This window comes from Bombina bombina, chromosome 6, assembly GCF_027579735.1.
Source record: "Bombina bombina isolate aBomBom1 chromosome 6, aBomBom1.pri, whole genome shotgun sequence".
Taxonomy (NCBI): Eukaryota; Metazoa; Chordata; class Amphibia; order Anura; family Bombinatoridae; genus Bombina; species Bombina bombina.
The window spans coordinates 719023858-719050731 of record NC_069504.1 but is presented as its reverse complement, the minus strand read 5'-3'; the positions used below and the strand labels follow the sequence as shown (position 1 = coordinate 719050731).

The following is a 26874-nucleotide window of genomic DNA, read 5'->3' as shown; positions in this document are numbered from 1 at the left end:
CGTTTATGGGTGTTAGTGTACTTTTTAGCACATTAGTTAAGAGTTTTATGTTACAGCTTTGTAGAGTAAAACTCATAACTACTGACTTTAGATGGCGTTACGGATCTTATCGTTTTAGACTGTAACGCTCGCTTTTTAGCCAGAACGCAAAACTAGTAATACCAGGTAATCCCATTAAAAAACGTAATTTTTACAAGTGTGGTACTGACGTTGCGTTACAGGCTAAAAGGCTTGCAGTTCACCTATACCGACAGGACTTGTAATGGCTGTGGAGCTGTTTTATCACTGAAAATATCATAGTTAAAAGACGAACTCACAAACTTGTAATCTAGGTGACAGAAAATGGGATAAACACACATGGCTTGTTGGCACATTTTTTAGAAGCACACAACGAAAACAAACTCGGATTTAGCATTAGAGCCATTGAGCCTATTAAAAATACATTAAGAGGAGGTAATCATCTAATTAAGCTTAGACAACGGGAGACCTACTGGATCCATAAGTTGGGTACCATGGAACCGGTAGGTCCAAACCATGATATAGATTTAGCAGCTTTTATAGAGAAGTAGGATATGAGAATATCTCTCTCTCTTATTTCTGATTTTTTTTCATCATTCAGAAAGGGCATGCAATTTTAAACAACTTTCCAATTTACTTCTATTATGAAATTTGCTTTGTTCCCTTGGTATCCTTTGTTGAAGAGTTTACCTAATTAGGTTTAGGAGCAGCAGTGCACTACTCGGCGCTAGCTGTTGATAAGTGGCTGCACATATATGTCTCTTGTTGTTGGCTCACCATATATGTTCAGCTAGCTCCCAGTAGTGCATTGCTGCTCCTGAATGTACCTAGTTATACTTGTTAATAGACATGTGCATTCATTTTGTAAGAAATGCACATTCATTATCAAAACACGGATATTCCTCTCGTTTTCACAAAACAAATTTTATCCAAACAAATGCAGCATTGAAATGTTATGAAAACTAATAAATCATGACAAATTGGTCATTATTCGTTTCCTGTAAATAGTTAAAATATTTACCTTTAGCGTGCTGGATAGCTGCGCTAACCTTCTCCTCTTCTTCACAGAGCCCTGGATGCTCTAATAGGAGGCTTAGCACGGTCTTTAGTGCAGGCCATGGGAGCCGCCACGCTAAGCCTCCTGTTAGAGCCGCCACACCAAGCCTCCTATTAGCCCAGCTGGGCTCTGCGGAGAAGAGGAGCAGGTTATCATGGCTAAAGTTAAGTATAAAGCTACAGGTGAACGTTTCCATTTGTTTAACATTGATGAATGTATATGGTCGGTATTCGCCGAAAACCGAATAGCATGAGCACTGAATATTTGATACAAAGTATTTTCAATAATCAGAATCAAAGATTCGGCCTAATCAAAAATGTTGCCAATGCACATGTCTACTTTTTAATAAAGGATACCAAGAGAATGAAGCTAATTTGATAGCAAAAGTAAATTGCTCTACCTGAAACATGAAAGTTTAAGTTTGACTTTATTGTCCCATTAACAATCCAGGTCATTGTTCTACAGACACAGAAGAGTGACAAATATTAATGTAGAATAATACTAAATAAATTGTAATCTGCATTTGCAGTGAAAGCAAAAATTATTTATTTGCTAGGAAATCCAATGCTATTACATTTTATGTAATTACAAAAAAATTACTTGAATGATTTCTCGTAGTCTGTCCCATCCACCCATGTCCATACACCTTCATCATCCAAATCAGACAGGCCGATCCAATATCTCATGCTACTGGTTCTTTCAGAAATAAAATCCTAATGGAGTATAATGAAATAGATGAGTTTACATCAAAGACCAGAAAGTTATTCCGAATTAAAAACATTTAAAAACAAATACTAATATTTTTATTAAAAAAAAAAAAAAAAGATATTGTAGCTAAAAAAAATTAATTATTTGACAAATATTTTACAGTTCTTAGCGTAAAGGGACATACAATGCAAAATGAAAATTAATTATTTCACTGTTGCTTGGAGTTCATTTCAATCTTGAAACAAATGACTTCCAAACAAGTACTCTCAATTGAAGCTGCACTCCCTTGTGCTGTTGGAAGCACACTGAGTGTATATCAATGATTTAGCTCACTGCCCCCCCCCCCCCCCCCCCCCCCCGGAATTGGAGGAACGTGTCTTTTTTGTCTTTTTGTGTTTTATTCAATTTCAATCTTACTGATCTTGTTTATAGGCAGTTTATTGGCACCTGATATGCATTTTCTTATAATGTGAGCATTCACAATCCAAATAGTAACACTATTTTGGTGTTTGAAAACGATTGTATTGACTTTGGCCCGTACTTATCAACCTGTCAACTTACCTGCATTCGACGGTCCCAATACGCTCGCCTAAGTTCGCCTAACATCGCTGCTGTGGTCCTGAATACGCTCTCCAAAATGATCAAGAAAGCTGTCAAAAAGCCGCACACCAAGTACGGACCCCGCCGCACCTACATAAAGTTATTAACCCCTAAACCGCCGCTCCCGGAGCCCACCGCCACCTACATGATACATATTAACCCCTAATCTGCCGCCCCCTATACCGCCGCCACCAACATAAAGTTATTAACCCCTATCCTGCCGCTCCCGGACCCCGCCGCAACTAAATAAAATGTTTAACCCCTAAACCGCCGCTCCCGGAGCACACCGCCACCTACATTACATTTATTAACCCCTAATCTGCCCCCCCTACACCGCCGCCACTATATTAAAGTTACTAACCCCTAAACCTAAGCCTAACCCTAACTCTAACACCCCCCTAACTTAAATATAATTTAAATAAATCTAAATAAAATTACTATTATTAACTAAATTATTCCTATTTAAAACTAAATACTTATCTGTTAAATAAATCCTAAGCTAGCTACAATATAACTAATAGTTACATTGTAGCTATTTTAGGATTTAATTTTATTTTACAGGCAACTTTGTATTTATTTTAACTAGGTACAATAGTTATTAAATAGTTATTAACTATTTAATAACTACCTAGCTAAAATAAATTCAAAATTACCTGTAAAATAAATCCTAACCTAAATTACAATTACACCTAACACTACACTACAATTAAATAAAACCCACCACCCACACACCCAACCCTACTCTAAAACCCACCCAAACCCCCCTTAAAAAAAAACCTAACACTAACCCCCTGAAGATCACCCTACCTTGAGCCGTCTTCACCCAACCGGGCCTAAGTCCTCAACGAAGCCGGGCGAAGTGGTCCTCCAGATGGGCAGAAGTCTTCATCCAGACAGCATCTTCTATCATCTTCCATCCGACGAGGAGCGGGTCCATCTTGAAGACATCCGACGCGGAGCATCCTTCAATCCCGACGACTAACGACGAATGACGGTTCCTTTAAATGACGTCATCCAAGATGGCGTCCCTTGAATTCCGATTGGCTGATAGAATTCTATCAGCCAATCGGAATTAGGGTAGGAAAAATCCTATTGGCTGATGCAATCAGCCAATTGGATTGAGCTTGCATTCTATTGGCTGATTGGAACAGCCAATAGAATGCAAGGTCAAGCCTATTGGCTGATTGGATCAGCCAATCGGATTAAACTTCAATCCGATTGGATGATTGCATCAGCCAATAGGAGTTTTCCTACCTTAATTCCGATTGGCTGATAGAATCCTATCAGCCAATTGGAATTCAAGGGACACCATCTTGGATGACATCATTTAAAGGCACCGTCATTCGTCGTTAGTCGTCGGGATTATTTTCTGTAATTTAGTGTTTGTTTTTTTGTACTTTAGTTAATTTTATTTAATTGTATTTAATTGTAGGTAATTGTAGTTAATTTATTTAATTTATTTAATTGTAGTGTAGTGTTAGGTGTAATTGTAGGTTAGGATTTATTTTACAGGTAATTTTGTATTTATTTTAGCTAGGTAGTTATTAAATAGTTAATAACTATTGTACCTAGTTAAAATAAATACAAAGTTGCCTGTAAAATAAAATTAAATCCTAAAATAGCTACAATGTAACTAATAGTTATATTGTAGCTATCTTAGGGTTTATTTTACAGGTAAGTATTTAGTTTTAAATAGGAATAATTTAGTTAATAATAGTATTTTTATTTAGATTTATTTAAATTATATTTAAGTTAGGGGGGTGTAAGGGTTAGGGTTAGACTTAGGTTTAGGGGTTAATAACTTTAATATAGTGGCGGCAGAGTAGGGGGGCAGATTAGGGGTTAATAAATGTAATGTAGGTGGCGGTGGGCTCCGGGAGCGGCTGTTTAGGGGTTAAACATTTTATTTAGTTGCGGTGGGGTCCGGGAGCGGCAGGATAGGGGTTAATACGTTTAATGTAGGTGGCGGCGGTGTAGGGGGGGCAGATTAGGGGTGTTTAGACTCGGGGTACATGTTAGGGTGTTAGGTGTAGACATTTCCCTTAGAAATCAATGGGATATCGGGCAGCAGCGAACATGAGCTTTCGCTGCTGTCAGACTCCCATTGATTCCTATGGCATCCTCCACCTCCAGGGCGGCGGATTGAAAACCAGGTACGTTGGGCTGGAAAAGTGCCGAGCGTACCTGCTAGGAATTTGATAACTAACAAAAGTAGTCAGATTGTGCCGAACTTGCGTTCGGAACATCTGTAGTGACGTAAGTATCGATCTGTGTCGGACTGAGACCGGCGGGTCGTATGTTACGTCACTGAATTCTACTTTTGCCGGTCTGTAGGGCTTGATAACTAAGGCGAATCAGGCTCGCCGCAAATACGCTGTGGAATTCCAGCGTATTTGCGGTTGATGGCTTGATAAGTAGAGTCCTATGTAGTAAATGATATTCACCTGACCACAAGTTATAGACTAAATATCTGTAACAAACATGGTTGTGAGCATTCCAAGATGATTTAGAATAATTATATTATCTTGTGCATGTGTAATACATTCTGAAATTGCCACTGATGTCATTTTAGATGCATATAGGAATATATGGTCTAATTTTTTTTGTTGTAAATGTGATTTTTATTTGCAATCATATCTTCTTGATTGGGATTTAACTGTTTAGGATTCTGTCTTGTTTATTGGCAACCAATGTTGCTTGTACAGGTTTTTACTATAAAAAGAAGTCCCACAGTATGCATTTTAAATAATCGCTAGAACCTTGTTCGACAAAGACAAACTTTGTTGGTAACGGTAACTTGGGTGTCTGCAGTTTGCCAATATTTTAAACCTTGTAACTTTGCTCTTTCACTTAGATTTCTTTTCCACACTATTCTAGATTTTAAACAATTATATATGACCAAAATGGAAAATTAGTTTTTTCTCAATGAGTAATATAAAAAAACAAAAACTTTTTAAAATATTAAAATTGTTTTTTTTTTGTATAATTGAGTCAACATGCCCATTATTCCCATCATGTCCATATACAAATCGCATTCAAGTTGTTGGAAGCTATAAACCCTGTTGGCCTGGAAATGATTGATCGTTGTGATAAAAAAAGAAAAAAAAATTGTCTGATTCTGTTTTTCAAAAAACAAACATTAATATGGGAAAGAATGGAACCAACTGTTAAGCCAATGAAAATGTGTGTAGCCACCAATCACCAGCTTGCACCCAATAGAGCATTGCTGCTCCTGAGCCAACCTAGGTTTGTATTCAACACAGGATACTAAGAGAATAAAGAACATTTGATAACAAAAGTAAATTGAAAGGTATCTTAAAATTGCAAGCTCTATGTCAATCATGAATGTTTCATTTTTGTATTTCATGTCCCTTTAAGCAGAATCCTAAAATATTAACATACACACATGCATTTCACATGAAAAACTTTTTCTAGCTCTTACATGCACGGTAGCTTTTAGTGGAATTATTGTCTCTGCTGGTAAGGAAATAATAAATCCTTACCTGCTCTTCCTTATTATTTATTACAACCAGATCACTGTCGTTCTTCATACACATATCCCGTGCTTTCATCCAGTCAGATTTTGTGCTGGAAAAGTAGTAGCAGTTGTTACCGAAGGTCAACCAGCCGCTTTCACAGGACGCCTCTGTGACAGGACTGAGAATTAGTTTGTGTGTCTATATATATATATATATATATATATATATATATATACTAGCCAAAAAGAAGTGCACTCTCAGGTCTTTCACAGCAAAAGTTACTTTATTGATGTAACGTTTTCGGAGGGCTTGTCTCCTTCATCAGCATGGTAAATTAAACATAAAACACAAAATAAATAGTGTCATACTCACATCTATCATTCAAAAACCTGCCCCTTTCCCTTGGCGCCAAACTGCCGATATTGGAACGCATACTGCGTTCCACCAGTGGTAAGTGCCGGAAGTGGTGCGCTACATCACTTCCGGAAAACAAATATTGCTTACAAGCTTCAATAATACAATTCGTGAAAAACGAACCAAAAATAAGAAAAATGCTTAATGGGTGTGATCACAAAAACAACTTAGTATAGTGCAGATACTACAATCTGAAAAACAGAGCATGTAAAGAAAATAAGTATTATTCCACAACGGATGCCCGTTGTCATAGCAACCTATGTACACTAATCGTGCCCCACTCATATACTGGGAAAAGAAATATGCAAAAAGACAATGTGCTCAACAAATCTGTGTGGTAATCTGTGAACTTAAAAAGTGCAATACTTAATCATATGCATATGTATTAAAAATAGCTGAAAAATGCACTGCCTACCTTGGTAGCATGTAATTGCGTATTATGCTGCAAATTTAAAGCTATACAATGCTGCATTTAAAATACCATCCCTAATACTTTTAGGTAATGTGTACCCTTAAAGACTGCTAGATTGTACCCTAATGTTATACTGGGGACGGATTCCACAAAGCTCCAATATATACCAAATCTCCAAGGTGATAATATGTGTTTGGTATACTTAGGTCAGATTATCCCTGGGAGCTATGCTGAATGTAATGTAGGAGCCCTATGTTTTATAAGACCCTGGTTATTTCAATAGGGAACATAATAATGGAATCCCCCTAGTTATGGTTGACTGGCTAGCTGAGACTAGGTCATTCTCTCAATGAACCATAGTTATAGCTAAAAACAATTTTTTATCACACTTTCCACATTCAACCCTTAGTGAATATTCAAAATCATATAGATCTGCTTCATTGAGGGAAAAAAAAGGAAATAAAAAATAAAAATAAACATAAATTATGGTCCCCAAATTCAATGCTGTAGTCCCCCACTGGGTGATGGTTTGACTCTATAACTCCCAGGATTTGTCATGTCCTTCTTATCACAGAACCTTCTAAGGTTTCATACTGCTCCCATGGTCCTTCTTTGTTTTAGATATTGTTTTCACTCTTCTGCATCTTCTAGCTGCGCTAGGAGCATCCCCGTGTCATACAGCCTTGCTGGATTTGATATACTCTGCAGATTGTAGGAAATCAAGGTATCTTTTCCACCTAGGTTGACCTATATAGGTTATCCTTAATGCTTGAATTTTGGAGCATCATCCCAGTATGGTTTTGTTAGGCCATTGTTGTAAACTTCTTGGATATTTAACCAATTCAATAAGCCTTGTAATGGTGAAATGGCTATGTGTGTTAAAAAACGGATGGTAACTCTAAGGCACCACTACCTGACTTCCACACAGGAACTGGAAGTGCCAAAGTCCCCCATGCCTGGTGCTGTGAGTATACCTGGGCAAGTCAACCCCCCTTAACGGGATTTGTCGAGCCCAGGACACACAGAGTCATAGTAGTCAAGGTACCGTACCCTTAGACTGTATCACACCTTAGTGCCACATTACATTAAGGCTTTGAAATCGGGAGTTGTGTTAAGTCCACCTGGGTATACCGTACCCAATCGGTACATCCACTGTGCCTCCCGCTGCAGGAGTATCTTGCTCCTATCACCACCCCTATCTAAAGGGGGGACATGATCAATGAGTGTGTATCTTATTGATGCCACTTGATGTTTAAGTTGTGCACAGTGCCTGGCCACTGGTTGATCTGAATCCCCAGACTTTAGAGCTGACTGGATAGCGTAACAATGATTTGCCATTCTTTCTCTGAGGGTGCCCGTCGTCTTGCCAACATAAAAGCGAGAACAAGGACATACCAATAGATATATGACAAACGTTGTTGTGCAGGTGATAGAGTGGCAAATAGCAAATTGGCAATTGGTATGTGGGTGATGAAATGTCTTCGTATTAATAAGCCCGTTGCAGGTAGTGCACCCCAGACATCGATATGATCCCTTGATGTTAGTATATGTCATGGATCTGTAGCTTGCCCTTGGGTCCGTTTTGACCAGTAGGTCCCGCAGGTTTGTGCCCCTCCTGTAACCCACCATGGGTGTAAGGTGGTTACTGAAGCGTAGCTTTGGGTCAGATGACACGATCGGCCAATGTGTCCTTAGAATTGATCCAACTTTTCTAGTACTGGGAGAGAATGTGGTAGCCATTATAAGCTTTTCATCTGTGGTCTGTCTTGGTTTCTTTGTTAACAGTTGTGTCTGTGTGTATTGTGACACTTCGTCCATCATGTGTTTGATGTCTTGTGACTTATACCCTCTTTCTGCAAATTTTTCACTCATTTCCAACAACTGGGAGGCTCCCTTCATAGGATCAGAATTATTCCTCACTGTCCTAATTAGTTGTGATTTAAGTATGCCTTTAAGCAGTGCTGGGGGATGACAACTATCCGATCTCAACAGGGAGTTCCTGTCTGTGGGTTTGCTAAATAGTGTGCACCCCAGTCCCTGTGCCGTTTTGAACACCTTAAGATCAAGGAAATTGATGGAGTGCAAATCGGCAGACATTTTGAACCAAACCGTGGTTTGTGTGTTGTTAAACAGATCAAACCAGCCATGGAGTTCATCCATGCCCCCTTTTCAGATCAAAAAGATATCATCTATGTACCTACGGTAGAAAATGATGGAAGAGTCACATTTACCCGATAGGTACAGATTCTCAAAGTGGGACATAAAAAAGTTTGCATATGAGGGGGCCATGGATGACCCCATGGCTGTACCTGCTACCTGCAGAAAGAATTTGTCCTCAAATCTAAAATAATTCTTATTGAGACAGAAATCAACCAATGCCAGTAAGTATTCAATTGGCGGTCCCTCATACAGGGGGCTGCTCACCAGATGTGCTTTCACTGCCTCCTGTCCTTCTGTGTGGGGAATGATTGTATAGAGGCTGTTCACGTCCATGGTGACCAAAAATTCACCAGGCTGGACATGAACAGACCCCAACAATCAAATGAATTCACTAGTATCTAGCAAGAAACAATCGGCTGTAATAGCAGATCAATAAACTGCGACACCGGTTGGCATAGGGAATTCACAGTGGATACTATGGGGCGTCCTGGAGGTCTCTCTGCATTTTTATGAACTTTCGGGATTGTGTATAGTATAGGTATCTTAGGATGGGCAGTAGTACAACATCTCTGAATGTGTTCTGAGGGTGCACACTATTTAGCAAACCCACAGACAGGAACTCCCTGTTGAGATCGGATAGTTGTCATCCCCCAGCACTGCTTAAAGGCATACTTAAATCACAACTAATTAGGACAGTGAGGAATAATTCTAATCCTATGAAGGGAGCCTCCCAGTTGTTGGAAATGGGTGAAAAATTTGCAGAGAGAGGGTATAAGTCACAAGACATCAAACACATGATGGACGAAGTGTCACAATACACACAGACCCAACTGTTAACAAAGAAACCAAGACAAACCACAGATGAAAAGCTTATAATGGCTACCACATTCTCTCCCAGTACTAGAAAAATTGGATCGATTCTAAGGACACATTGGCCGATCGTGTCATCTGACCCAAAGCTACGCTTCAGTAACCACCTTACACCCATGGTGGGTTACAGGAGGGGCACAAACCTGCGGGACCTACTGGTCAAAATGGACCCAAGGGCAAGCTACAGATCCATGACATATACTAACATCAAGGGATCATATCGATGTCTGGGGTGCACTACCTGCAACAGGCTTATTAATACGAAGACATTTCATCACCCACATACCAATCGACAATTTGGTATTTGCCACTCTATCACCTGCACAACAACGTTTGTCATATATCTATTGGTATGTCCTTGTTCTCGCTTTTATGTTGGCAAGACGACGGGCACCCTCAGAGAAAGAATGGCAAATCATTGTTACGCTATCCGGTCAGCTCTAAAGTCTGGGGATTCAGATCAACCAGTGGCCAGGCACTGTGCACAACTTAAACATCCGGTGGCATCAATAAGATACACACTCATCGATCATGTCCCCCCTTTAGATAGGGGTGGTGATAGGAGCAAGATACTCCTGCAGCGGGAGGCACAGTGGATGTACCGATTGGGTACGGTATACCCAGGTGGACTTAACACAACTCCCGATTTCAAAGCATATGATTAAGTATTGCACTTTTTAAGTTCACAGATTACCACACAGATTTGTTGAGCACATTGTCTTTTTGCATATTTCTTTTCCCAGTATATGAGTGGGGCACGATTAGTGTATATAGGTTGCTATGACAACGGGCATCCGTTGTGGAATAATACTTATTTTCTTTACATGCTCTGTTTTTCAGATTGTAGTATCTGCACTATACTAAGTTGTTTTTGTGATCACACCCATTAAGCATTTTTCTTATTTTTGGTTCGTTTTTCACGAATTGTATTATTGAAGCTTGTAAGCAATATTTGTTTTCCGGAAGTGATGAAGCGCACCACTTCCGGCACTTACCACTGGTGGAACGCAGTATGCGTTCCAATATCGGCAGTTTGGCGCCAAGGGAAAAGGGCAGGTTTTTGAATGATAGATGTGAGTATGACACTATTTATTTTGTGTTTTATGTTTAATTTACCATGCTGATGAAGGAGGCAAGCCCTCCGAAAACGTTACATCAATAAAGTAACTTTTGCTGTGAAAGACCTGAGAGTGCACTTCTTTTTGGCTAGTATTTGTTGTTCAAAGTTGCACCCAGGCAGTTTTCCACTTGTGGGTAAGATCTGGAATTTTGGATATCTATCTATATATCTATCTATATATCTATATATATATATATATATATATCTATATATATATATATATATAGTATATATATATATATATATATATATATATATATATATATATATATATATATATATATATATAGTATATATATATATCTATATATATATATATATATATATACTGTATATATATATATATCTCAAACAAAAAACATAGTTATAATGTATATAAGCAAATGTAATGTAAGATTTCTTATATACATATCTATACACAAAACCAGCCATATTAGTCCACATTTAATATTCTGAGATGTTCTGCAAACGTGACATAATTTGCTTTCAAATCTTTTACATGGTATTCTACATTTCTCCTTCCATTTTCTATTTTACTTTATTTGTAAGTTCCATACAACATATCAACACTTGTCTTGTGACTGTGCATAAGTGCTCTTATGAGATAATGGACCACCATTACATGATATTTCAGCATTTATGCTTTGTGCATGTATTTTTTTTTAATACATACGTATTTACAAAAATGTACGCCAAGTTTACACCTGTATCTAGCTTCTTATTGTCAATGGTCCGAGAGCTTATGGTAACTTTGGGGGTGTGCAGAAGGTTGTTCATTATTCTAAAATGTATGTACTTTGCTACCTAATGAAGCATTTTTTATAAAAAAGGAATATACAGAAGATTTATATATATATATATATATATATATATATATATATATATATATATATATATATATATATATATATATATATATACTATTCAATAACACATTGATGCAATATTAATATTTGTAACCTTACTTTTTGATGCATTTTCCATCTTATGTAGTTTTAATGCAAGTCCAGCAACTGCAAAGACAACAAAATACTAAATTCAGATTACTAATACCAGTCATTTATAAATTTCTAGCAAACAAACAGTCACAATGACACAACAGTGTTCCAAATCAATGCAGTATTAAAATTAAATGCACACTAACTACTCTATGTGATGATGTAGCCGTATTTTATTCATAAACTCAATAATAAAAACACTCATTAAAAACTATCAAACATACTTAGACATAAAACCCAAACATTTTCTTTCAGAGCATACATTTGTAGACAACTTTCCAATTTACTTCTATTATCAATTTTGCTTCATTCTCTTGGTATCCTTTATTGAAGGAGCAGAATTGCACTTCTTGGAGCTAGCCGAACACATTGGTAAGCCAATGACAAGAGGCATATTTGTGCAACCACCAATTAGCAGCTAGCTCTCAGCTCCTGAGCCTACCTAGGTATGCTTTTCAACAAATAAAAGAAATAGATTGGAAAGTTGTTTATAATTCTATGCTTTATCTGAATTGTAAGAGAAAAAATTCTGGGTTTCATGTCCTTTTTTAAGTATACAAATACCAGTGTATATACTAGTTTTAGGTAACCAATAAAAAATGTCTAAAGCCAGAAAAAGTACATCTCCTATACAAATAGTGCAATGCCGCAATCATCATTGATTAATGTAACAATAGGCATTAATCCCCAAAAGGGCAACATGAACAAGCTACCTCTGCTGAGAGGAGTGACCCAACAACATGTTCTGCTGTGTCTTGCTGATGGTTTGGCGATACCCTACTCCATTTCTTGACATACCCAGGAGCCATGGAACCACTGGCTCTTAGAATTTTAACCCCTAGCTCCTAAATTTGTGGGTTATTCTCCAAATATCTATATACAAATACCACTATCTGGCTCCTAAATATTCTTACTAGATCCTAAATTGTAAACCGATATGCTGACCCCTGCCCTACTCCCTGGTAGTTTCATTAGCTCCTAGGAAAAGCATGTAAAGGGGGGCTGTTAGCTACATCCACCACATTGTCAATATATCAGCCCGATCTAAGCCATAAAGCTTAAAAAAGGAAACTACACATGTAAACCACATACAATGCAGAAATGCATTGATGTGTAACTGTGGACTCCACAAAACCAAATCATACTTTGCAGTTGTAAATAATGAAGTAATCTCTTTATATAACCAATATATAATCGCTTCACATAACCAATGAATACAGCTTTCCAGCTTTTTTAAATCTTAGAGCAGAATACAATATTAAATTAACTTAAAATATACCATACTGGCACATTAAATAATATATGAATACATTACATCCACCAAATCATCTACTCTGTAGATAGTGGTAATATTATTTAACTAATATTTTTTTTTTTCTTTATTATGAAAAATATTGCTATAATAAAACATTTAAACATTGTTTTATTCTCTACAAAAACAATGATCAATCAGACAAAAGGGTCAAAAGTACTGAGATTAAAAAAATATAAAAATACCCTTTCTAATTGTAAGCATTTAATTAGAGAGGCCTTAAGGTTTTTTTTTCTGCGGTATACTAGAAATTGTCTACAAGCACTATGGGTAATAAGCCTTACTGATGTTCATAAACCTGGTTCTTAAAGGGATAATTTTGAATGTTTATGCTATAGGTCCATGTTTGCATTACAATGAACACACCCTGGGCAAAAGCTAACAATAATTATAATATTAAACAAAAAACAATCGGCTAGATTACGAGTTTTGCGTTATGAGCGGTGCGGTAATAACTTGTACGTTATTTCCATTTTGCACTTTTCTTAACATAGGTATTACGAGTCTCAAAACAACCTCGTAACGCGTCGCGGTAACACGACTACCGTGTTTATTTTTTAAGCGTAATCACGGGTGCGTTAAACATTCTCAACATTTACACTAAACGAGGAGTACATAAATACGTTACGATCTTGCAACATGGAACAAAACAGGAAAAAAAGAATTGCACACTCATACACAAACAAAACATTCACATTCAAGATTACGTAACATGAGTACAAATAAACATTTAAAACACTTCACAAATACGACACCATCACAAATCAGCATTTACATTTACAGAAAATACCTTTGGACAATGTTATGCAAAACGATCGCTATCACATCATCGCATTATACACATTACACAAATACAAACTCAATATGTGCATGCGCAAATTTTAAAAAATAATACACATTGCACACATACTAATTACTAACAAAGCACACCTGAACCTCCTTTACTTTGCAAACCGGTACATCATTAAACATTTACATAGGGTATATAAGCACGCTCCAAGCATGGCTTCTTTGACTGTATTGCTTTTTCGAGTTAGGTGCAGGTCTAGGCGTTGGAGGGTTTAGAGAGATTTGAGACTAGAGAGATTTTGTGAGTGTTAGTTTAGTGAGTGTTAAGTTAGTGAGTGTTAGTTTAGTGAGTGTTAAGTTAGTGAGTGTTAGGTTAGTGAGAGCTGGTTAGTGAGAGTTGGTTAGTGAGCGTTGGTTAGTGAGAGTTGGTTAGTGAGCGTTGGTTAGTGAGAGTTGGTTAGTGAGAGTTGGTTAGTGAGAGTTGGTTAGTGAGCGTTGGTTAGTGAGAGTTGGTTAGTGAGAGTTGGTTAGTGACAGTGAGTTTGTTCGGGTGAGCATGCGAGTGTTTTGTTCCTACATTCATTATATAAACACATTTATTTACACGCAAACACATTCAATACATACATACACTTATCAATAACACTACATACACTCCATACCCCATCCCCTCTCATACTACACTCCATACCCCATTCTTTTTAACCCCATATCCCATTCCCTTCAACCCCATATCCCATTCCCTTTAACCCCATAGCTTTTTTTCTCCTTTATTAAATTTTTTGTTTACATATCCTCATTTATGTCTTTTTCCACACATATGTTTCTGTTTGATACCCCTTACCCTCTTTTATTTATATCTCATTCACACTTTGAGCACTTTTTAACTTTTTTGTTCATTATTTTGACCCCCTTTCATTTGGGCACCTTCACATTTTGTTTGAGTATGTCGGGAGAGGGGGAGAGGGAGCAGGAGGTCAGGGATGAGCTCGTAGAGGAGGTTAGGCAGGAGGTTAGCCAGGAGAGAGTGAGGGGGAGAGAAAGGGGGAGAGGAACGGGACAGGAAGAGGGAGAGGAAGGGGTGGCTGGACCCAGCCACATTGTTGAGGATGAACAAGTGGCTGGGCCCAGTGGGGTGCAGCATAGAGAGGGAGCTTCACAGTCCGGGGAACAGAGGCTCACATCTCAGGGGAAGCCCAGGCAGAGGGAGGAGAAGGAGGCACTTATAGAGGCTTATATGCAGAGGGCTAGGAGGCTGCAGGCACAGAAGGCCACCCCTAAGTACAAGAGGAAGCTGTGACTGGAGATCAGGGATGCCGTCAATGCAGTGGGGCGCTATAACAGGGATGTGAAGTCTATACAGCATCGTTACCGGGACTGCAGAGCTGAACTCAAAAGAAATCTCTCAAGTGAGAACGAATATACAGCTGGGACCGGTGGCGGGCCAGAAATCATATTTGAATATTCCCGCTGGGAGGAAATGCTGCGTCCCAACATCTCCGAGTTGGCCAAAGTCGGTATTGGAGGAGTTGATACCGGGAACCTGCCCCTCTCATCTGCCAGTAAACTCATTTACTAATCTCTTTTACATCCTCAAAAAAATGTATTTAAGGATATGATTAAGGCAATTACGCTTTTTTAGACAATACGTAAACGCATTCACAATTACCTTGCGAATGTTGCATTTCAAGAAAATACATTCAGATTGACCATATAGATATAGATAGATATCAGAAAGAAGAGTTTGCAAATGCGGAAATCGTATTGATTTTGATTACAAAAAATTACGAAGGCAGCCTCATTAATACAACATTTACATCTTTATTTGGAACTGTGCTAATATCTTGATTTCTTTATTTTTACAATATACAGAGTCTGAGCCCGGGGAAGAGGCAGCACAGCAACCACAGGCTCCTCCTTCACCCAGGCATGAGAGTGGTGCAGATGACTCGCCACCTCTGGGAGACATAGAAGACATCCCTGTACCATCATCCCCTGAAGAAGCCCCCGCTGCAGAAGAGATCTCTGCAGAAGCCCCCTGTGCACCAGCAGCCCGCTGTGCACCAGCAGCCCACCATGCAGCAGATCCTCAGGAGCACATACCCCTAGAGATAGCAGAGGTGCAGATTTTGACTGATTTCCTTGAGGAGATGCGTGCCTCCTGGAGGGAAATGGCGGAAAGCAGAGTGTATCTGACAGGAGTACTGAATGAGATTTGCAATGGCCAAAGAGAGATCTTGAAAACTCTTAAGGATAGGTTGCAGGTCCTCTGGGAGGCGCAAAACGCACCATCTGCTCCTCCACCATCTGCTCCTGCTCCTGCACCATCTGCTCCTGGGCCTGCACCATCTGCTCCTGATCCTGCTCCTGGGCCTGCACCATCTGCTCCTGGGCCTGCACCATCTCCTCCTCTGCCTGGTGATCCCTTAACCACTCACAGTACTCCTCCTCCCCCTCTTCCACAAACATCTCCTATAAGAACTCGTCGAGGGGGCAGTTGTCTCCCCCAGAGCCTCAGTCTCGTGGGAAGAGGGAAAGCAAGAGGAATTCATTTTTTTTATTTTTTTTTATTTATCTAATGTGTAAAAGATAGGTATGTGATGATGTGGTCTTCTTACACTTGTGGAGCACACTCTGTATTTAATAGGATTCTATGGGACTGGGTCCATGGAGGCAGATTGTTTGCAGAGTGTGTTTTACAAGTGTGTGGAGACCACATCATCACATGCTGTCCTTGTTGATTACACTGGTTGGTTTTTGCGATGTGATGTCCAAACTTTTCTCCTAATCTCAAACAAAATGACCATTACAATTATACATGATGGCATATAACTGTTTTCATGCCAACAGCACAGCTTAAAGGGATAGTCATAATATTAATTTTTATTGGTTACTAGTGATGTCGCGAACCTAAAAATTTCGGTTCACGAGCGGCGGACTCGAACTTCCGCGACTTTTCACGAACCGGCAAACCGGGCGAACCGCCATTGACTTCAATAGGCAGGCGAATTTTAAAACCCACAGGGACTCTTTCTGGCCACAATAGTGATGGAAAAGTTGTTTCAAGGGGACTAACACCGGGACTGTGGCATGCCGGAGGGGGATCCATGGCAAAACTCCCATGGAAAATTACATAGTGGATGCAGAGTCTGGTTTTAAGCCATAAAGGGCATAAATCACCTAACATTCCTAAATTGTTTGGAATAACGTGCTTTAAAACATCAGGTATGATGTTGTATCGATCAGGTAGTGTAAGGGTTACGCCCGCTTCACAGTGACAGACCAAACTCCCCGTTTAAAGGTACAGTCTACACCAGAATTTTTATTGTTTTAAAACATAGATAATCCCTTTATTACCCATTTCACAGTTTTGCTTAACTAACACATTTATAATAATATACTTTTAACCTCTGTGATTATCTTGTATCTAAGCCTCTGCAAACTGCCCCTTTTTTCAGTTCTTTTGACAGACTTGCAGTCTAGCCAATCAGTGCCTGCTCCCAGATAACCCATGGTAAGGTTCCCAGAGGCAGTTGCGGCGCCAGGGGATGTGTATATGGTATGGATTTTAGGAACCGGGCGAGAGATGGAAAAAGATGCTTGGTCGGTCCTCCTACTTCAAATTTGGGGCACTGCGCGTGCAATCTACTGTGCCACCAGATATGAGTGGTGTGTTAAGTACTACTATTCCTATCACTTTAATCCCTGTTACGTGCCTTTTTTTTGTTTTGTTTTTTGAAGCCACAGTGCAGCACCAGAGGCCAGAAAAAAATGGCATGTACTCATGCCTGAAAAATTAGGTATTGTTGCAGCCACTGCTGTAGCAGTGGCCAGAAAAATTAATGTTTGTTTCCCTGGCAGAAAGTGCCCTAAAACATTGCGGCTTGAACACTAGTTGGTGGCGGATAAGTCACGCAAGTCATCCGGCATTCGAAGATAAAATACAGCAGCTTGTGAACCATTTATAGCCCAAGGCAGACCATCTCATTAGGCCTTTTTTACTCGAATGTATCGCCCAATGTCAGTCCCTTCGGGATCCATCCCTCATTCATCTTAATAAAGGTGAGGTAATCTAGACTTTTTTGACCTAGCCGACTTCTCTTCTCAGTGACAATACCTCCTGCAGCACTAAAGGTCCTTTCTGACAGGACACTTGAAGCGGGGCAGGCTAGAAGTTCTATAGCAAATTGTGATAGCTCAGGCCACAGGTCAAGCCTGCACACCCAGTAGTCAAGGGGTTCATCGCTCCTCAGAGTGTCGAGATCTGCAGTTAAGGCGAGATAGTCTGCTACCTGTCGGTCGAGTCGTTCTCTGAGAGTGGACCCCGAAGGGCTGTGGCGATGCATAGGAGTTAAAAAGCTCTGCATGTCCTCCATCAACAACACGTCTGTTAAGCGTCCTGTCCTTGCCGGCATGGTCGTGGGAGGAGGAGGATTACTTTCACCTCTTCCCCTGTTAGATGATTCCCGTTGTGCTATGACATCACCCTTATACACTGTGTAAAGCATACTTTTTAATTTATTTTGGAACTGCTGCATCCTTTCTGACTTGCGGGAATTTGGTAACATTTCAGGCACTTTATGCTTATACCGGGGGTCTAGTAGCGTGGACACCCAGTACAGGTGGTTTTCCTTCAGTTTTTTATACGAGGGTCACTCAACAGGCACGACAGCATGAAAGACCCCATTTGCACAAGTTTGGATGCCGAGCTACTCATGTCCCGTTCCTCGTCCTCAGTGATCTCACTGAAGGTATGTTCTTCCCCCCAGCCACGTACAACACCATGGGTACCAGATAGGTGACAACGAGCACCCTGGGATGCCTGTTGTGGTTGGTCTTCCTCCTCCTCCTCAAAGCCACATTCCTCCTCTGACTCCTCTTCCTCACAATCCTCTTCCAGCGTTGCCGCTGTTCCAGCAAGCTGTTTCTGGTGGTGATGGTGACCACAACTCTTCCTCTTCACGCTCATCTACGGCCTGATCCAGCACTCTTCGCAGGGCACATTCCAGGAAGAAAACAAATGGTATGATGTCGCTGATGGTGCCTTCGGTGCGACTGACTAGGTTTGTCACCTCCTCAAAAGGACGCATGAGCCTACAGGCATTGCGCATGAGCGTCCAGTAACTTGGCAAAAAAATCCCCAGCTCCGCAGAGGCTGTCCTAGCACCCCAGTCATACAAATACTCGTTAATGGCTTTTTCTTGTTGGAGCAGGCGGTCGAACATTATTAGTGTTGAATTCCAAAGTGTCGGGCTGTCGCAAATCAAGCGCCTCACTGGCATGTTGTTTCGCCGCTGGATATCTGCAAAATTCGCCATGGCCATGTAGGAATGCCTGAAATGGCCACACACCTTCCTGGCCTGCTTCAGGACGTCCTGTAAGCCTGGGTACTTATGCACAAAGCTTTGTACGATCAGATTACACACATGTGCCATGCACGGCACATGTGTCAACCAGCCCAATTTCAATGTCGCCAACAAATTACTTCCATTGTCAGAAACCACTTTGCCGATCTCCAGTTGGTGCGGAGTCAGCCACTGATCCACCTGTGCGTTCAGGGCGGACAGGAGTGCTGTTCCGGTGTGATTCTCTGCTTTCAGGCGAGTCAACCCCAAGACAGCGTGACACTGCCGTATACCGGATGTGGAATAGTACCTGCGGAGCTGGGGGAGTGCCGTTGATGTGAAGCAAGATGCAGCGGCAGAAGAGGACTCAGCCGAGGAAGAGGTTATGGAAGAGGATGGAGTAGGAAGAGTAGAGGAGGTAGCAGCAGGCCTGCCTGCAAGTCGTGGTGGTTTCACCAACTCCTCTGCAGAGACACGCATTCCATGCTTGTCAGCAGGTTTACCCAATGTGCAGTGTAGGTGATATACCTGCCCTGACCATGGTTTGCAGACCAGCTATCAGTGGTCAGATGGACCCTTGCCCCAACACTGTGTGCCAGACATGCTATTACTTCCTATTGCACAATCGAGTACAGGTTGGGGATTGCCTTTTGTGCAAAGAAATTTCGGCCGGGTATCTTCCACTGCGGTGTCCCAATAGATACACATTTTTTGAACGCCTCAGACTCCACCAGCTTGTATGGTAAAAGCTGGCGGGCTAAGAGTTCAGACAAGCCAGCTGTCAGACGCCGGGCAAGGGGGTGACTTTGGGACATTTGCTTCTTACACTCAAACATGTCCTTGACAGACACCTGACTGTGGGCAGATGAGCAGGAACTGCTACGGTAGAGAGACAGAGTGGCGGATGGTTGAGAGGGGGCAAGGAGTACAGCAGTGGTTGACGTGGCTGAAGATGCTGGACCAGGAGGAGGATGGCGGCTTTGAGTTTGTGTGCTGCTTCTACTCATGTGTTCATCCCATCGGCGTTTGTGATGTGAGATCATGTGCCTTTGAAAAGCAGTTGTACCTAACGACTCAGTTTCTTTTGGCACAGGTTGCAAATGGCATCGCTGTTGTCAGAGGCAGACACACAAAAAAAATGCCACACTGCTGAGCTCTGCGATGACGGCATTCTGGTGGTGGCAACAGCATGCGTTGATTGGCGTGCTGTCTGGATGACCCCGGGTGCCGATGCATGCTGTCTGACTGTGCCACTAGCTCCTTGCGACGATCTCCCCCTGCTTCCAACTCGTCTCCTCCTCCTGCTCTCTGTCTCTCCATCTGAACTTTCCCCCTCTTCTTCTTCTCTTCTAGCGGCACCCACGTGACACCCACGGACGCATCATCATCAACCGCTTCACTTGTATCTGACAAATCAACAAAGGAAGCAGCAGCGGGTACAACATCATCATCATCATCATCACACTGTACGTCCATGTCTGTAATGCTGCCTGACTGAGACATATCACTGTTATCTACATCCTCTGTCAATGATGGTTGAGCATCACTCATTTCTTCCAACTGATGTGTCAATAACTCCTCTGAAAGTGAAGTGGCTGTGGTGCTAGTGTTGGTGGTGGCGGCAGGCGGGCGAGTGGTGGTAACTTGAGAGGTGCCCGAAGATAAGCTGGAGGATGGTGCGTCAAGGTTCGGAGCGGAATCTATAGAAGATTGGGTGTCCTGTGTTAAAAAGTCAACTATGTCCTCCTCAGAACTTTTCAAGTTCATGGGACGTGGCCTCTGAACACTGGGCATTATTCTACGGCCAAAGGGAATCACAGCACCACGACCATGACGGCACCTGCGGGGTGGCCTGCCTCTGCCTGTCATTTTTTTTTTAAATGTACACTTACACTACTATTAAACAAGAGGCCTGGCACACACGCTGGCAGGCAGGCAACTGCAATTAGATTACACTAGCAGACTGATATTTCACAGTCAAAAAAGTTTTTTTTTTTAAATATTTACACTACTGTTATAACAAATATGATTGGTGGCACTAGTTGGCAAGTGGGCCTGGCACACACGCTGGCAGGCAGGCAACTGCAATTAGATTACACTAGCAGACTGATGTTTCACAGTCCAAAAAGTTTATTTTTTAAATATTTACACTACTGTTATAACAAATATGATTGGTGGCACTAGTTGGCAAGTGGGCCTGGCACACACGCTGGCAGGCAGGCAGGCAACTGCAATTAGATTACACTAGCAGACTGATGTTTCACAGTCAAAAAAGTTTTTTTTAAAAATATTTACACTACTGTTATAACAAATATTATTGGTGGCACTAGTTGGCAAGTGGGCCTGGCACACATGCTGGCAGGCAGGCAACTGCAATTAGATTACACTAGCAGACTGATGTTTCACAGTCAAAAAAGTTTTTGTTTTAAATATTTACAATACTGTTACAACGAATATGAGTGGTGGCACTAACTTGGCAAGTGGGCCTGGCACACACGCTGGCAGGCAGGCAACTGCAATTAGATTACACTAGCAGACTGATGTTTCAGAGTCAAAAAAGTTTTTATTTTAAATATTTACACTACTGTTACAACAAATATGAGTGGTGGCACTAACTTGGCAAGTGGGTCTGGCACACACGCTGGCAGGCAGGCAACTGCAATTAGATTACACTAGCAGACTGATGTTTCACAGTCAAAAAAGTTTTTATTTTAAATATTTACAGTACTGTTATAACAAATATGATTGGTGGCACTAGTTGGCAAGTGGGCCTGGCACACACACTGACAGGCAGGCAACTGCAATTAGATTACACTAGCAGACTGATGTTTCATAGTCAAAAAAAAATTTTTAAAAAAATATTTACACTACTGTTACAACAAATATGATTGGTGGCACTAGTTGGCAAGTGGGCCTGGCACACACGCTGGCAGGCAGGCAACTGCAATTAGATTACACTAGCAGACTGATGTTTCACAGTCAAAAAAGTTTTTTTTTTAAATATTTACACTACTGTTACAACAAATATGAGTGGTGCCACTAACTTGGCAAGTGGGCCTGGCACACACGCTGGCAGGCAGGCAACTGCAATTAGATTACACTAGCAGACTGATGTTTCACAGTCAAAAAAGTTTTTTTTTAAATATTTACACTACTGTTACAACAAATATGAGTGGTGGCACTAACTTGGCAAGTGGGCCTGGCACACATGCTGGCAGGCAGGCAACTGCAATTAGATTACACTAGCAGACTGATGTTTCACAGTCCAAAAAGTTTTTATTTTAAATATTTACACTACTGTTATAACAAATATGATTGGTGGCTCTAGTTGGCAAGTGGGCCTGGCACACACGCTGGCAGGCAGGCAACTGCAATTAGATTACACTAGCAGACTGATGTTTCACAGTCAAAAAGTTTTTTTTTTTTAAATATTTACACTACTGTTACAACAAACATGAGTGGTGCCACTAACTTGGCAAGTGGGCCTGGCACACACACTGGCAGGCAGGCAACTGCAATTAGATTACACAAGCAGACTGATGTTTCACAGTCAAAAAAGTTTTGTTTTTTTAAATTGACACTACTGTTACACCAGATATGAGTGGTGGCACTGGGCAAGTGGGCCTGGCACACACGCTGGCAGGCAGGCAGGCAACTGCAATTAGATTACACAAGCAGACTGATGTTTCACAGTCAAAACATTTTTTTTTTTAAATTTACACTACTGTTACACCAGATATGAGTGGTGACACTGGGCAAGTGGGCACAGTATATGCTGTGAGCCTGGCAGACACGCTGGCAGGCAGGCAACTGCAATTAGATTACACTAGCAGACTGATGTTTCACAGTCAAAAAAGTTTTTTTTTAAATATTTACACTAGTGTTACAACAAATGACTCTGAGTGGTGGCACTAGTTGGCAAATGGGCCTAGCACACACGCTGGCAGGCAGGCAACTGCAAATAGATTACACTAGCAGACTGATGTTTCACAGTCAAAATTACACAGGCAAAAAAAAAGCCTTTTTTGGGTGCTGTCCTTACAGCAGAGATCAGATGAGTCCTTCAGGACTGTAGTGGACACTGAATACACTAGCCTAGCTATCAATTTCCCTATAAAATCAGCAGCAGCTACACTATCCCTCCTCTCACTAAGAATGCAGGATCAGAATGAATGTAAAATGGCTGCTGTACAGGAGCTGGGAGGGTCTGGGAGGGAGTGTCTGCTGCTGATTGGCTGAAATGTGTCTGCAGACTGTGAGATACAGGGTCAAAGTTTACTCAATGATGACAAATAGGAGGCGGACCGAACATCGCATACATTCAACCACCGCGGCGAACGCGAACAAGCTATATTCGCCGGGAACAATTCGCCGGCGAACTATTCGCGATATCACTAATGGTTACAAAGAAAACAATTTATTATGCATTATCAAGTTTTGAATAACAAGACTGTTATAGAAAAACACGTTTTACTTTTGTAATTAACCTTGTATCTATGCCTCTGCAAAATTACCCCTTTTTTCTGTTCTCTTGACAGACCTGCATTGCAGACAATCCATGATCACTCAAGGGTAAATATACTGCATTAGATCAATGTTTTCTATATGAAACACATTAACTAATGCCTTCATCTAGTGGTCAAAATCAGATTACATGCACTCTTTAAGGTCTAAGAAATGAGATGATGAACCTCCTAGGTTTATCTTTTAAATAAGAACACATACGGCTAGATTTAGAGTTTTGTCGGTAACGACTCGCGTAGCTAACGCTGGTTTTTTTCTGGCCGCACCTTTAAAATAACTCTGGTATTGAGAGTCCACAGAATGGCTGCGTTAGGCTCCAAAAAGGGAGCGTACAGGCATATTTAACGCCACTGCAACTCTCGATACCAGAGTTGCTTACGGAAGCGGCCAGCTTCAAAAACGGGCTCGTGCATGATTCCCCCATAGAAAACAATGGGGCTGTTTGAGCTGAAAAAAAACCTAACACCTGCAAAAAAGCTGCGTTCAGCTCCTAACGCAGCCCCATTGTTTGCTATGGGGAAACACTTCCTACGTCTGCACCTAACACCCTAACATGTACCCCGAGTCTAAACACCCCTAACCTTACACTTATTAACCCCTAATCTGCCGCCCCCGATATCCCTGACCCCTGCATATTATTATTAACCCCTAATCTGCCGCTCCGTAAACCGCCACTACTTACATTATCCCTATGTACCCCTAATCTGCTGCCCTAACATCGCCGACCCCTATATTATATTTATTAACCCCTAATCTGCCCCCCACAACGTCGCCTGTTTTGATCAGCCAATAGAATGCAAGCTTAATCTGATTGGCTGATCGGATCAGCCAATCGGATTGAACTTGATTCTGATTGGCTGATTCCATCAGCCAATCAGAATTTTCCTACCTTAATTTCCGATTGGCTGATAGAATCCTATCAGCCAATCGGAATTCGAGGGACGCCATCTTGGATGACGTCCCTTAAAGGAACCGTCATTCGTCGGGAAGTTGTCGTCGGAAGAAGATGGGTCCGCGGTGGAGGTCTTCAAGATGGAGCTGGTCCTCATCGGATGAAGATAGAAGATGCCGCTTGGAAGAAGATGGTTGCCGGTCCGGATCTACTCTTCTTCCCGGATAGGATGAAGACTTTGGAGCCTCTTCTGGACTTCTTCAGCCGTCGGATGATGGATGTCTAGCCCCCGCTTGGGCTTAGATGAAGATTTCGGAGCCTGGAACGATCGGTGATACCTGGCATGGTGAAGACAAGGTAGGAAGATCTTCAGGGGCTTAGTGTTAGGTTTATTTAAGGGGGGTTTGGGTTAGATTAGGGGTATGTGGGTGGTGGGTTGTAATGTTGGGGGGGGTATTGTATGTGTTTTTTTACAGGCAAAAGAGCTGAATTCTTTGGGGCATGCCCCGCAAAGGGCCCTGTTCAGGGCTGGTAAGGTAAAAGAGCTTTGAACTTTAGTAATTTAGAATAGGGTAGGGCATTTTTTTTATTTTGGGGGTCTTTGTTATTTTATTAGGGGGCTTAGAGTAGGTGTAATTAGTTTAAAATTGTTGTAATATTTTTCTGATGTTTGTAAATATTTTTTTATTTTTTGTAACTTAGTTCTTTTTTATTTTTTGTACTTTAGTTAGTTTATTTCATTGTATTTATTTGTAGATATTGTATTTAATTAATGTATTGATAGTGTAGTGTTAGGTTTAATTGTAGGTAATTGTAGGTATTTTATTTAATTAATTTATTGATAGTGTAGTGTTAGGTTTAATTGTAACTTAGGTTAGGATTTATTTTACAGGTAATTTTGTAATTATTTTAACTATTTTAGCTATTAAATAGTTCTTAACTATTTAATAGCTATTGTACCTGGTTAAAATAAATACAAAGTTACCTGTAAAATAAATATTAATCCTAAAATAGCTATAATATAATTATAATTTATATTGTAGTTATATAAGGATTTATTTTACAGGTAAGTATTTAGCTTTAAATAGGAATAATTTATTTAATAAGAGTTAATTTATTTTGTTAGATTTAAATTACATTTAACTTAGGGGGGTGTTAGTGTGTTAGGGTTAGACTTAGCTTTAGGGGTTAATCCATTTATTAGAATAGCGGCGAGATTCGGTCGGCAGATTAGGGGTTAATAATTGAAGCTAGGTGTCGGCGATGTTAGGGAGGGCAGATTAGGGGTTAATACTATTTATTATAGGGTTATTGAGGCGGGAGTGAGGCGGATTAGGGGTTAATAACTTTATTATAGTAGCGGTGAGATCCGCTCGGCAGATTAGGGGTTAATAAGTGTAGGCAGGTGGAGGCGATGTTGAGGGGGGCAGATTAGGGGTTAATAAATATAATATAGGGGTCGGCGGTGTTAGGGGCAGCAGATTAGGGGTACATATCTATAATGTAGGTGGCGGCTCTTTGCGGTCGGCAGATTAGGGGTTAATAATTGTAGGTAGGTGGAGGCGACGTTGAGGGGGGCAGATTAGGGGTTAATAAATATAATATATGGGTCGGCGGTGTTAGGGGCAGCAGATTAGGGGTACATAAGGATAACATAAGTGGCGGCGCTTTGCGGTCGGCAGATTAGGGGTTAATTATTGTAGGTAGCTGGCGGCGACGTTGTGGGGGGCAGGTTAGGGGTTAATAAATATAGGGGCAGCAGATTAGGGGTACATAAGTATAACGTAGGTGGCGGTCGGCAGATTAGGGGTTAAAAAAATTTAATCGAGTGGCAGCGATGTGCGGGGACCTCGGTTTAGGGGTACATAGGTAGTTTATGGGTGTTAGTGTACTTTAGAGCACAGTAGTTAAGAGCTTTATAAACCGGCGTTAGCCCAGAAAGCTCTTAACTACTGACTTTTTTCTGCGGCTGGAGTTTTGTCGTTAGAATTCTAACGCTCACTTCAGCCACTACTCTAAATACCAGAGTTAGAAAGATCCCATTGAAAAGATAGGCTACGCAATTGACATAAGGGGATCTGCGGTATGGAAAAGTCGCGGCTGCAAAGTGAGCGTTAGACCCTTTCCTGACTGACTCCAAATACCGGCGGTAGCCTAAAACCAGCGTTAGGAGCCT

At 40.9% G+C, this 26874-nt stretch overlaps 1 protein-coding gene across 4 annotated transcripts in view; it reads right to left on the bottom strand.

Moving 5' to 3' along the window:
* LOC128663538 (F-box/LRR-repeat protein 12) overlaps positions 1 to 26874 on the bottom strand; it is a 495942-nt gene that overhangs the window by 133526 nt on the left and 335542 nt on the right. For all 4 annotated transcript variants that reach the window (XM_053717912.1, XM_053717913.1, XM_053717914.1 and 1 more), the window contains exons 10-12: positions 11804 to 11851; positions 5887 to 6029; positions 1676 to 1788 (exon numbers count right to left, since the gene is read on the bottom strand). In XM_053717912.1, coding sequence (XP_053573887.1) covers positions 1676 to 1788; positions 5887 to 6029; positions 11804 to 11851 — 304 coding nt within the window. The remainder of the gene's footprint in view (positions 1 to 1675; positions 1789 to 5886; positions 6030 to 11803; positions 11852 to 26874) is intronic.